This window comes from Elaeis guineensis, chromosome 4 (genome assembly GCF_000442705.2).
Source record: "Elaeis guineensis isolate ETL-2024a chromosome 4, EG11, whole genome shotgun sequence".
NCBI classification, from domain to species: Eukaryota; Viridiplantae; Streptophyta; class Magnoliopsida; order Arecales; family Arecaceae; genus Elaeis; species Elaeis guineensis.
This window is the reverse complement of record NC_025996.2, coordinates 74,604,133-74,617,820: the sequence shown is the minus strand read 5'-3', so window position 1 is coordinate 74,617,820 and position 13,688 is coordinate 74,604,133. Positions and strand designations below refer to the sequence as shown.

At 36.0% G+C, this 13,688-nt stretch overlaps 1 protein-coding gene across 1 annotated transcript; it reads left to right on the top strand.

Annotated features, from left to right (window-relative positions):
* Nucleotides 1-5,694: 5,694 nt before the first annotated feature.
* On the top strand, nt 5,695-9,100 carry LOC105036240 (uncharacterized). Its single transcript, XM_019847577.3, has 4 exons — nt 5,695-5,987; nt 6,118-6,297; nt 8,774-8,857; nt 8,931-9,100. Exons 1-4 carry the CDS (start codon nt 5,826-5,828, stop codon nt 9,003-9,005), a joined length of 501 nt encoding a protein of 166 aa, XP_019703136.1. The 5' UTR covers nt 5,695-5,825; the 3' UTR covers nt 9,006-9,100.
* Nucleotides 9,101-13,688: the final 4,588 nt, after the last annotated feature.

Below are 13,688 nucleotides of genomic sequence, written 5' to 3'. Positions count from 1 at the left end.
ATTTCGATTAGCTCAAATTTAATTATGATTTTTATAAAAAAAAATTTCATCAATCACACTGCTGTGGCCACATACTCTCGGACTTAGCCTCTCAAATCTCATAGGACTACTCCTCTCTATCAAGATCGATAGATCCTATCTTGATGCACATCCTACTCCTACAGTGAACCAACTATCTTCAATATCTACTACAAGAGCTCAATGAGATCTATATTTATGTATCAGTCAAACTCCAGTAGCCTCACTGCGAGCAGTCGTATTGTCTCAGGTCAAAAGACTATTCACATAACTATAGCATCGAGACAATCACTGATGATCGAATAAAAATTTAAGTGATCTCTCGTATGGTCACGCTCAGTACTAGTTGTTCTCTAACAACTATCCGTACTCATCGTCCAGTATCTCTATACTGTAGACTAGAGACTCATCTATCTCGAAGAAAGTGATCTGTGCATCAGTCTATCCGGATCAATCATCATCTTCATGATGATTCTATGATCAGGAGTATTTGAGAATTAAATACATATCTCTAATTCTCAACTCTTTGAAAATATGTATCGAAAGTTAATTTCATGGATGATTCAAGAACATATCACACTTGAATAAAAAATAAACTTATCCTTTTATTTATCGAATCAATATATTAAGTAAAAATTATATCCTAGATTTATCATAATGTGTCAGTCATATTGGCTTCTAGGATATACATTTAACATTCATTTCTGAGAAAGAGCTTATGGTTATGTACTGCATTGTTCATGGTATGCCTTTGAACTTGCCTTGGATTATGATGCACCAGATGAGGGAGGCTATAGTAAAGAAAAAAGTGTGTTTACCATATGGTATGCCCCTCACTCAAGTCTTCTTAGAAGTGAAAATTCCTTTGGAGAATGAGACTTGTAAGAAATTATGCCACTTTGACATATATGATGACAAGACTCTAAATAGAATGGGCTATAGGCTAGTTAGGGTTAGATGGGTTAAAAAAGTCTCAGATCAGAAGAGATGGAGAGCAGGAGAGGCTGGAGAGCCTTCTACTCCTGCTGCTCCAACACCATCATCCTTCTCTCCACCTTCATCTGTACCTGCCCTAGCTCCTTTATCACTTGCATCTCCATTAGTACCACCAGCTTCACCTCTTGCGGCTTCCACTCCTAACCCAACAGCTTATGATACTATATTTCTTGAGAGGTTGCTGATCTGATTCTGCAAGAGTGAGTGCAAATGTGAGCGCTCTATTTGACAGAATGAATGGACTTTAGATCGAGATGAGAGCTATATTTGATAGACTGACTACCATGGAGCAAAGAGAGTCCAGATCTAAGGCATCAATTGATCTATCTGATTTGGCGGAGAGATTGCCAAGCTCAAGGGGAGTTTCGAGTCCAGAGGCTCTGAGATGCAATCAGCTATCCGTGGACTTGGTTGAGCTCAATGGGATGAGATTTTATTTGTACTTACCTCTAGGGCAGTTTATCGGCATGATTCAAATGACTGCTCCCGGAGCAGTCCCAACAGTAGTAGCAGACGTAGCAGCATCAGCAGCCATCACCACAGCCAGAGCTTCCATATCTCATCCTACCCAATCCACTCTATCTTAGTTAGCCTTCTACCGGCCAGGCCCGACCTCCCTTTAGAGTCTATACCAGGGCTGGTGTGGGGTTCTCAGCTTTGCATTCAATTGGTCCATCCAGTAGGACCAGGAGCTGGAGGATTGGACCCTTCACTTCTAGGGCTAGCTCATCTAAGACCTTAGAGATCCCTTCTAATGATGAGTAGAGCTAGTTTTCTATGGCTATTTAGGTTATCTCCTTGCTGATGTATTGACTTCTAATGTATTGACTGATCATGTATTGACTCCTGATGTATTTATGTATTGAACTTATGTATTAAGATTATTATATCTTGATGTACTACTGTTACTGTTTTGCGCAATACATTCATTTTATTTGATACAATGTAAAACTCATGTTTAATCTATCTAATGAATTAAGGTTTCTAATTTTTCATGATCTATTATTAATCTCATGATGCACATATATCTTGATTGATGACAAAAAGGGGGAGTAAGGACCATGTATATGAGCCATGATACCTTTAAATATATTGACTCTGATACTTATATGAGCCATGATACCTTTATATATTGACTCTAATACTTGTAAATATTGCTCTGATACTCTTATATATCACTATTCTGATAGCCCTGATACTTTTATATATTACTCTGATAATAGCTCTGATACCTCTATATATTGCTCCAATGCTTACATGATATTATATTGATCTAATATTGTTTGTATAAGCATAAACTAAGAGGAAGCAAGAATTCAAATCAAAAAAAAATTATACTCTGATTTTGCTATGCCCTATTTTGTTTCATATTTTTTTCTCAACCTTGACTTAACTTATTTTTGGTGCCATATTTATATCATTTGTTCATATACTCAAAGTTTTATCATCATCAAAAAGGGAGAGATTGTTGAACCCAGGGTTTGATTTTGATAAATAATAAAATATTTAGATATACAATAGAACTAATAGTTTCATAAAGTCTATGTTTCACAAATATTATAAAAGCATCAAAGATGATTCTTAATGGATAAATAAAACTCACATGGAAAGTATTTGGATGCCTTCTTGCTATGAAAGGATATAAAGATCAAGGTGGAAGAGAATCCCAAAAGGTGGGATCAAAAAATCTCTTAAATAGAAAAAAATTAGAAATTTTTAGTTGAAGACTGCTCAAGTCGATTGAAGTTGAATTTGAGTGGACTCGAGCTAAAAAATAGAAGAAAAAAGAGTTCTGACATGCAAATATTTCAGCGGGCATTCTCTCGAGTCGACTCAAGTGCTATCAGAATCAACTCCCATGAAGAATGACAGAAAAGTAATTTTTTAGAATCAAAAAAATCATATGGACTCACTGGATTCGAGTGGACTTGCAGACTACTCAGGTCGACTCGAATTGTTTGAGTGAAGTTCTCAAAAATGATAGAAGATAGTACTTTTTGGAATTCTGGCTCTAGTAGACTCAAAACTGATCGAGTAGACTTGAAGGATATTTGAGTCGACTTGAATCTTATCCAAGTCTATTTGAAGCCTAACGATTAGTTTTGCAAAATTTTTAGAATAATTTAGAAATATTTTTAATGGCTCGATTTGGGATCCAAACAGTCAAAAATGACTTTGTGGCCTTTCAAACAGTATTAAACATTTGCTAAAAAAAGGCCAAGAGCATTGAGTAGTGTGCATTCATTTCTCAACTACCTCAAATATCAAATCAAAAGACCTTTTCAGCAAGAAGACAAGCTTCACCTTTGAAAAACATCATCAAAAAAAGATTCTCCGAGCTTAATCGATATTTTTTTGCTCATTAAAAGAGCTTTTTTAGTTTTATTATTATTATTCTAACTTTCTTCTATAACTAGCTTCAGTTGGAGATTGAAGCTAGGGGATAAGCTCATCCAAGCATTGTAATTAGATTGTAGGCTAGGAGATTGGCTTTGGATTAGGTTTTGATTAGCGATCCCATATAAAATCAATTGGATTTTGGATAGTGAGCATGGAAAACTATTCGACAATAATCTTAGACAGATTATAGTAAAAATTTTTAAAGAGTTCTTAGAGAATGGATATAGGTACTGGAATACACCAAATTACTATAAAATTTATTGTGTTTGTGTGTTGCTGCCTCTTATATTGCTTTATATTTCTTTCATATCTTAGCTTACTTAATTGCATTATTTTCTGCTCTCACTCACTTCACTATTTATAAAAATAATACATAATTATTTTAAATTTTTAAAAATCTAATTCATGCTTTCCTCCCTTGGGTTGTTTTGCTAGGCAATAAAGATTCGCAATATCTCGCTGTTAGACTTTTTTGGTCGAGACAACTATACTCTTATACAGTATTGAGTTCAATAATTAGAAAAGATATGAATAATCAAAGAAGACATGATAAATGATTGTCGAATCCTATGTTTGGGTCAGTCTAATCATGTTAATTTTATCCAATCAAGAATAATCAAATCAGTAGTATTCAACAAAAATCAAGATGGAGACTGACACGATGCTCAATGATCCTAAGTCAATTGATTAAATAATTTCATTTAATTAGAATTGGATTGAGATACAATTGATTTCATAGAGATCAAATAGATCAAACTGATTGAATTTGGGTTTAGCTAAAGTGGGTGCCGGGCACGCTATCCAGTGAAAAGCCATTTAGAATCCTTCACTAACTCGATCAAAATGATTAAAAGAATATTCTTTAGTCGATCAATCTTAGAGAGACTATTCTAGAGAGAAAAAATTCTAGGGAGAGAAAGAGAGAAAGAAGGAGAAGGCGAAAGAGAGAGAGAAAATTTTTCTCTTTCTTTTTTTCTTTTTTTTTTTTTCCTTTTTTTCTTTTTTTTCTTCTTCCTCTTTTCTTCCCGTGGGTTCTTGGCAAAAATAGGAGACCTCCTAGTCTCTGTTTATTCTCCGAATCATGGAGCACTACCAGCATGACTGTGGTTGACAACAGTGGGGGCTGAAATGGCATAGCCCAAATTAAGGTTCTAGACCAGTGGTCAGTGGTGACCATCAGCAACAGAAAAATTAAAAAGAAAAGGGGCAGAAACAAGGGAAAAATAGGAGATTTTTCTTTTCCTAATTTTCCTATGAAACCAGCAGCCAGCGGTGTTATCTAACATTATTGGAAGAATGGGAAAATAGAAAAGAAGAGGGCCGGGGCTTACTTTGGACTCCAGCGACTTTCCAATCTTGATTTCTAGTGGGCATGATGATGGCTTCCAAGAAGAAATTTTAGCAATTCGATGGTGAACTCCGTGAACTTTGGCTTGGGATTGGAAGGAGGGTGGAGGGGTTGTTAAATAGACCTAGGGCACTGGAATCCGGCTCAAACTCATCTTCTTCCTTCAAGGAAGAAGATGAGTCTTGTTTGAACTCGCCTCCCCCATCCCACCTTTCCACCATATTTCCGGCATACACAACACAGGTGCTGGCTATTCTCTTTTTTCTTTTATTTGCTTTTTTATTTTCCATGCTCTAAGGTTCATGCAATAGAAATTTTGCTGGATTGGGGGTCTTATAGTAATGATATATTCTATCCCGAACTCGATCTAATATAATTTTAATCTAAATTACTCATTTTAAAATTATAATTATTTTATAATATTTGTATAATAAATTTTATCGTATCCAATTTGATCCAACTTCTCTTATCTTTAGACACCACTCTTTGACTCAACCCAATCTGATCCAAAATGGGTACGGATAGATATGGATATAGAATTTTTAATTATAGAATGGATATAGATACTGACCAACCTAATCGGATCTATTGCCATAGGTATGATTTCTCTAATAATTGAGAGTTGAAGCGTGGCGTGATAAATACTGAGATGCCACCTTGGGTTGAAACAATTTTCCTTGGTCACTTGATAGATATCACGTGTCAATTTCTAGTATGCACGAATGAATGATGCCCAGTTTGCTGCTCTAGTTGGAACCGACCGTGTGCTAAGCGCGCTAGGTAGGAACAAACGGAATTGTGTTAACGGCTCTTCCGGGATTTCATGGGCGCGGGGGCGATTAAGGATTCTGGAACCCCTTTCAAAACCATCCTCCCTCCTCCCTCCATGTGGCTCCTCTCTCTCTCTCTCTCTCTCTCCCCTCCCCCCCCCCTCTCGGTCTTCCCTTCTCCTGTTCTTTCGTTTAGAGCTTCTTGTTGAAGTGTTTCTCTAGTTTCTAAGCTTCTCTCCATCTTTTCACATTCCTGGACTCCTCTTCTTGAACCCCACAGTCACAAGCACAATATGGATCTCCCTTCAGATTGCTCCTCCGGCACCTCCACCTTCCAGCCGGTCATGCAACGGAGGATCCTCGCCTGCCAGCAAGATCGCAGGCGCCTTAAGCATCTCATCTTTGATCTCGAAGACCGCCTCGCTGACACCGACAAACACCTCGAAGAAATCAAGGTTTCTTTCTCCTTCCCCGAAGTCTCTTGGATTCTTTTGTCTTCCAATCTCCTTTCCCCCCCTTCTCTCCCTCTTTAGGGCTTTGTTTTTCATGATCTTATTTGGAATGATCTTGTGGTGATTGCAATAGGCTGAAGCAAGAACGAGCAACAGGGAGTTGTGGAAGTGTATCAAGGACAAGGTGGACACGGCTTGGAAGTGCGCCAAGATGAAGATTTATCTGGAGAGAGTTTTCGGGGCGCAAGAAATCCAGAAATTATGGGGCTCCGATGAGCCCTTGATGATCGACAGTAAAGATCCTGGAGCACACGTATGACATTAATGTTTCTTAGTCTGAATCTTTTGATTGAAATCTGAAATAATGATGGTCTGATTATTCTTATTTAGCTTCCAAACATCTTGAGCATAGAAATGTATAAACTAGAGAAAAAAGATCATGAAATTCTTGACTTTGAGTGTTACCATTCTTGTTGCTGGGAATGTGACCACAGAGAATTCTTTTGTCATGTTTGTAAACTTTAATGCTTTGTATATCTATGAATAAGGGTACTCTCCTGCCAGGAAAAGTCTTCTTGAATCTGATATTACTCATTATTTCTATTTCAATGCGAGAATTTTTTCCGTCTTTTAGGGTTGATTACTTCTCATTCTTAATTTGCATAAAGTAAGTCAATGTTTATTCCTTATACCATTCCCTGTGAATCTATTATGGCTTCTTTCTTTCTTTTTTTGTTTGTTTCACTACAGTCGTCAGGAAAATCATAGCTTCCAGATCCTTTGTTTAGTCCTCCAGTGATATTTAAGCATTCAGAGGATTTCTGTTTAAGTTTCATCCATTGCTTTATTTTCTTGTTTCTCCATATTCAGATCTTGGTCTTCCCATTATATGTTCAGGGGATTTTCATTAGATGTTATGCTTAAAGTGATCAATTTTCAAAACACAATTGCATTACATTTGTTAGTTCTTAACAGTTCTTTGAGATAGCTGTCTTTATCCCTGGAGACATTTCATGCTGAGCTTCTTCCCTTACCAACTGAGGGTTAGTATGTAATCTGTTATTCTACAATGGTATTCTATTCAATTTTCAAAATTATATAAATAATCCTTTTCCCCATGTCAGATGAATAAATGCACTCATTGAACTTGAACTTCTCCCTTAATGACTTGAATCTTGAGTGGATCTGGGTGATGATTTATATCTAAGAAGCCGTGAAATAAAGCGATATTGTTGCTACTGAATGGAGAATTATACTGTCCTGACTGAATTTTCTCAAAATAAAACGTGGTTGAATGTATAAATTTGGAAGCACCATGGAGGATGCAGTGGAAAATGGGATTTATAACAGGTCAATTGGCTGTGAGAAATGTTAGCAATGCGGAAAGTTGGAGCCTTATGCTGCCTTAATATGTCATATTAGAGTTTGCTCACATAGATGACAAAGAAACAAAGGAAAAATTTTAGCAAACTCTTGGTGTTTATCATGGTTTTGTTATTTGACATCAATATATTCTTAAGGAAGCTTTCTACCTGACCCCTAAGGCCCAACAGAATTACAATCATCTACTTAGGGGTTCAATAACTCTAATAATAGACAATGAGAATCAAGCCTGAAACGTGTTTTATGCACATGCTATGCAAGTAGAAAGACAAGTATTTGGAGAAAAGCAGCCATTTTATCTCACTCATGGTAGTTGGAGAAATTCAAGGCAAACTAGTGTAGCCTGGTTTATTTCTCAAATTTCAAGGCTTGTTGTTGATAGAGTAATCAGGAAAAAAATTGATTCCAGAAATTACAATGAAGAATGGTGATAAGTCACATGTTTAAAGCTTATCATCAATTCCATAGTAGTAATGACAAAAGAACAAACTCAGCGTGTTGCTCTTAATATACTTTAAAGAGCACCTAAATTTATAATCACTTCTAGCTATCTGAGATCTCACTATTGAAGGACACAGAACTTGTCAAATAAAAGAAAACGGCCTTCTTATGTCCATTCCATTAAAGTACAAGATACAGCAACATCTTAACATGTTCATACTTGGTACAATAATACATACATCAATATATTGACCTGCACGCTGGATTCTTTTGACCTGATTTGGGTTATGTATGATATGAAAATTACTGACCATGTCTCTTTCCATGCCTATTCTCCTAAATTGTTTATATATTCTTTGTTTCCTTTAGTCAGGCATTCAATTTTTAATGTAAAAGTGAATTATCTTAACCTCCTTTATTGTTCATTTTAAGTTGTAAATTTATAAAAAATGGAATCTTTACTTCAAAGAACCAAGGTCATTGTAGGTCATAAGTCCACGTTGGTGACCAGCATCCAGATCATTGATTAGTTCTGTTGATTGATTGTAAATCATTTTAACAATATTTGTTACTTGTTAGTTTAATGCAATTTTTTAATTTCTGGAGAATTTTGTAAAGATATACCAGGTTCTTTCGGAAGTTGAAGTTTTGATCAATCCTCTAGTCATGTTAGATTGGAAGTAAAATTCCACTTAATCTTTAACCTGATATAGTTCTTGAATGCACTACCATGGCGAATGAATCAAATTAGTTGATGCTGTTCTTTCATGTACTCTGTCTCATTGGATTCAGTAAGTATGATATTTTCTGCATTTTTCTTTGTTTAATTATATTGTTTCAATTTTATTCTCTAGCTTTCACCAATAATCATGGAAATTTAGTGTTTTTCCACTCATAGTTCTCAATCTGTTCTTTTCCATTATAAGTTTGTGTTAAATTTACTCAAAAATTTCTGCACTCTTCAGTCTACAGATACATTTGCTAAGGCTGAACACTTGCTAAAGAACCAGGACAGCATGGAAATGAACCTTAAGATAGATGAAGGGGAGGTATGAGTATAGAGGAACTATTATTTTTGCTTCATCTTGGTATATATAGACTAATATGTTCATTTTGTTAAAGGTCAAGCTATTCCTTGAAGGAAATAAGAGCTATACTGAGGTAGTTGAGTCTAGCAAGATGCCACCAGGTATCTGAGGGCAAACCCCATGCAATTGCTTCTGTTAATGTGAGAAAAATTTGTGCTGTCATCTATGAAGCATTTGATTAACTATGAATTTTATTGGAGTTGCCGGTAACTTTTTCTTGTGCATCCATGAATCACATCTTGTTTAGTCATACATATGGATGTTGTATTTTCCTTGTCAAAATAGGTACTTCGGAGATAATTATGGGGTTGATTGTTACCTGCAATAGTGTTTGTACAAGGTTAAATTCTGATGCCATCTGTTTTTTTGACATGGGAGCTCTATGTGCCTCTCACTAGGCTTCCCGCTTCGGTATATCAAATGCTTGTCCCATCTAGCACCTACAAGGTTCCTTGAGTGCCACATTAAGTGCTTACTTTTTGGAGTCCTGCGTTGCACTGTTATCAGATTCAAATGAGTTGAAGTGCTAAATCTAGGAGCATGTGCCATTGGTTATTAGATTATGTTGGGTTCCGGTCCTGTAATAAAAAAAAAATTTAAAATTTTAAAAATATGCATATTGAAAGCTTTAACGATTAAAACTGTCGAACCGAAACTCAATCCTAAAATCACCTTGTAGATATCCAACAAAATAAAATCAAGCATATAATGAGATAGAAATTTATACTTCCTCAAACGAACAGTATGATAAGATGGTGATCTCCACAAGACTTCAAAATAGAAATCCTCCAATGATGATCCATATGAAAGTTGGTCAAGGTTCTTTCTAACCGGTGCGCTGCCACAACTTTTTCTTAACAAGAATACTGCCGGCTTCAAACTTGAAGTACGATCCACCAATACCTAGTTCCCTTCGATTTTGCCATCAGGATCACACCAAGAAAATTCTCTCCAGAAGTCTCACAACCTAGAATTTGATTTTATATTCCAACATATGGAAAAATCAAACTCTAGGACAAACTAGCAATACTTGCTATTTTTTTCACCACCCTTCTTATTCTTTTTCCTTTCAATTTTTTTTATCTTTCTCAATTTTTTTTCATATTTTTTCTCCCTTATCACATGCCAAATAGCTCTGATTTTCATCCAAAATCCAACACCTAGTCCATATAGGATTTCCCATATAAATAGGCCAGAAGGGATGGGAAGAAGCATCAAGGGGCACCAACTCTTGGCACTCCAAGTCTTCACGCAGAGAATTTATTCTCCGTAATATTAAGTGGTGCAGAAGAGCCTTCACATAAAAGGATCCTCCTCTTCTGTGCCTCATAAATCCCTCATAAAAAATCAGCGTGTGATAATTAAGAAATCGGAAGAAAACGAGGAGATGGATAAGAGTCTTCATAAAGAAAGACTCTTCTACTTCTCAACGCAATAAAGGGTGGGTGGCAATTATTTTTGTGCGTGGAACTTGGTGGGTATGGAGGTCTCATTCCATACTTGAAATACTTCTAAGTTGGATAAGAGTCCAATAAAATTGACCCAATCCAATCAGGTCAAAGACAATAGGTCTACTTTAGCTCAAATACTTTGAACTTAACCTAATTAGAACTTAGTTTAACATAATATACTAATATATCAAATTAACCCCTAGGATTTACATTAAATCCAAATTAAATTAGACTAAGATCAAATCCTAAAATGTATGACCCATTGGGTTCAAATCTAGTTAGCAGTGGATGCAAACTCTTAACCTAACCTTAATCCGATCAGATTAGGTCAGCTCAAGAGTCCCAATCAACTAGGACTCTTCCTAATTAATTCTCGAATTAAATCTTTTAATTCTGATGAGTCTACAAGTTAAGATTGATGTCTAACAATGTGTCATGACTATTCGAAAGATTTGAAATTTTGATAGAAATTACTAAAATACCCTTCAGTGGCAAATTATCATATAATTCAATCCTTCAGTCAAACAACATCTCAGATGAGCTGTAGGCATGAAAACATATCAAATCCAATTACTTATCTAAATATATCTCGATCAGAAGGTAATGATTCAGTTGATGATACATTAAAATCCCTTTCTAATTATCATCCTGCTTTGGCCAAAGACTTTAGAATCATCAACTATGAGATCACATAGATGTTCGCTCTCTTTATTAAGAGTGACTGATCCCTTATTGATCACTCACAACCTCCATGCACACTTCACCACATCTAGAACACTCCATATAATGATCAGAGAATCAAGTTAAGAAGTGAACCAAATATGGATTCATGTACACAAGGTACCATGGCGATCTCATGTCAAAGGATCACTTACACAACTCCACTAGAGAACCATCAGCTGACATGTAAATAAGACTCCATCAAATATTCTCTCATAGGTCTATTCAGTGAGCTCATTTTCTAATGAGCACCCATATCTTTGTATTAGTGTCACAACACAAGTGGTTGTGAGATCAATCTCTCTCATCATTAAGCATACATAAGACATGCCAGTCTTACCGGTATCATTGATCTCCGACTCAATGAATCAATAATTGAAAATATTTTAGGTCATGACTATCAAGGATTTAGGTCTCACTAAGCATGATCTCATCATGGCCCTAAAACATTGTCTAGATCTATGGAATTCATTATAATCTTAAAAATAATAATAAGATGCAGTATAAAATGAAACGAGAAGCCTATTTTATTAAATAACAATGTCAATTACATGAGTTAAAAGATAAATTATAGAAAATATCCGATCACATCCCATATGCGATTGGCTTGTAGGGTATTATCTTTCAATCTTCATTTGCACTAAAGTCAATCGCTTTTATACTTGATGCCCATGCAATCAAGGTGGTGGTCAAACTGCTGCAGTGACAATACCTTAGTAAATGGGACTGCTGTATTATTCTTGGTATCAACTCGCTCCATGATCACATCACGTCTTTCGACTATTGTCCGAAAGAGGTAGAATTATTTAGGATGTACTTGGATTTATGATGAGATCTTGGTTCCTTGGCTTGAGTAACTGCTCCAATATTGTCATAATAAAGGGGCACTGGTTGTTCAATCTCTGAAATCACATCTAATTCTGAGATGAATTTCTTCATCCAGACGGCCTCCTTAACAACCTCACTAACAGCAATATATTCAGCCTCAGTGACTAAGTCAACAACAGTTTGCTATTTGGAACTCTTCCAACTTACTGCTCTACCATACAGGATGAACACATACGTGTTGAATGTATGCCTAGAAGTCAATCTTAACTGATACATTTCATATCTCTAGGATATGATTTTATACTTATTGGGTAGCTATATTACCATTCATGTCTATGTTCCATGAATCATCCAAGGATTAACAAGATGACATATATTTTCAAAGAGTTAAGAATTTAAGGCATATATCATTGATAATTGATTCCTAAATTGCTCCTGGTCATAGGATCATCATGGGAATGGTGATTGATTTAGATAGATCAGTGCATGGATCGCTTCCTTCAGACAGATGGGTTCGAGTCTGCAGTTAGAAACACTGGAGTGAGAGTGCAGGTGGTTGTTAAAGAACAACTAGCACTGAGCGTGATAACACGAGAAGTCACATGGATGTCTACTCACTCGTTAGTGACTTTCTCGATGCTGTAGTTGTATGACTGGTCCTTTGATCTGAAATGACACTACTACTCACAGTGAGGCTATTGGAGTTTGACTGACACATCAACATGGTCTCAAGGAGCCCTTGTAGTAGATATTAATGATAGTTGGTCCACTATAGGAGTGGAGTGTGCATCAAGATGGGATCTATCGATCCTACAGGAGAGAGTAGTCCTATGAGATTTAAGAGGTTGAGTCCTTAAGTCTATGGCCATAGTAGTGTGATTGATGGAAAAAAAATTTCATAGAATCACATATGGACTTAAGCTGATTGAATCTATCATATGACCGATGTTGAGGTTTGACGATTTATCCATGACCTGCCATCTAATCGGGACTCACGATAGAGGGATTGAATTATATGTTACTAATCTAGAGGTTCATTTCAGTTCTACTGGGTTGTCACTATATACTGCTAGGTGTCACTAGTGGATTATGAGAGTTCACTAGGGTTGTTCTGGATCGACAATCCTTGTTGAGTTAGAGTAAAATTATTTCGATCCATTGAAAAGAGTTTCAATGATATGATAATAGAGATCATGTATGTCTCACTACAAATAAAATTGAACCTATGAGGTCACACAACAAAGGGATTAGGCCTGGAATAAGTAATTGAGCTTATGAAGTGTCAATTGGGTTTAGAGAAATCTATTGGGTTCATGGTAACCTTGCTAGCAAATGGTTGGACCCAATTCCTCTTTCCGTTAGGATTACTTATTTGATAAGTTAATTCTAACTTAATTACTTGCTAATAACCTATATGAATAAGATTCATGAGACTCCAATTGTTGGGTATCTAAGGTTATGGATCATATAAATTAAGATTGCAAGTCCCTTATGAATCTCCTTGATAGTTATTATGGGGCGCCACTTTGATTTGATCAATTTGGACATCTCCATTAATTAGAGGGCTTTTGATTTTCATATGGGGTATCTTTTGGGTGTAAAAAAGGTGTCTAATTATAGATGCAAGGGCTCTAATAGTTGGCGCCTAATGGGCTTCCTAATGTAAGTTGGATAACTTAAGTTAATAGGAATCATAATGCAAGTAGGACTTGTATTATAAGATTGAATAGGATTTAATCCTTATACCTATTTAAAGGGACCTCCTCTAAGATCCCTAGAACATCAAAATCAAC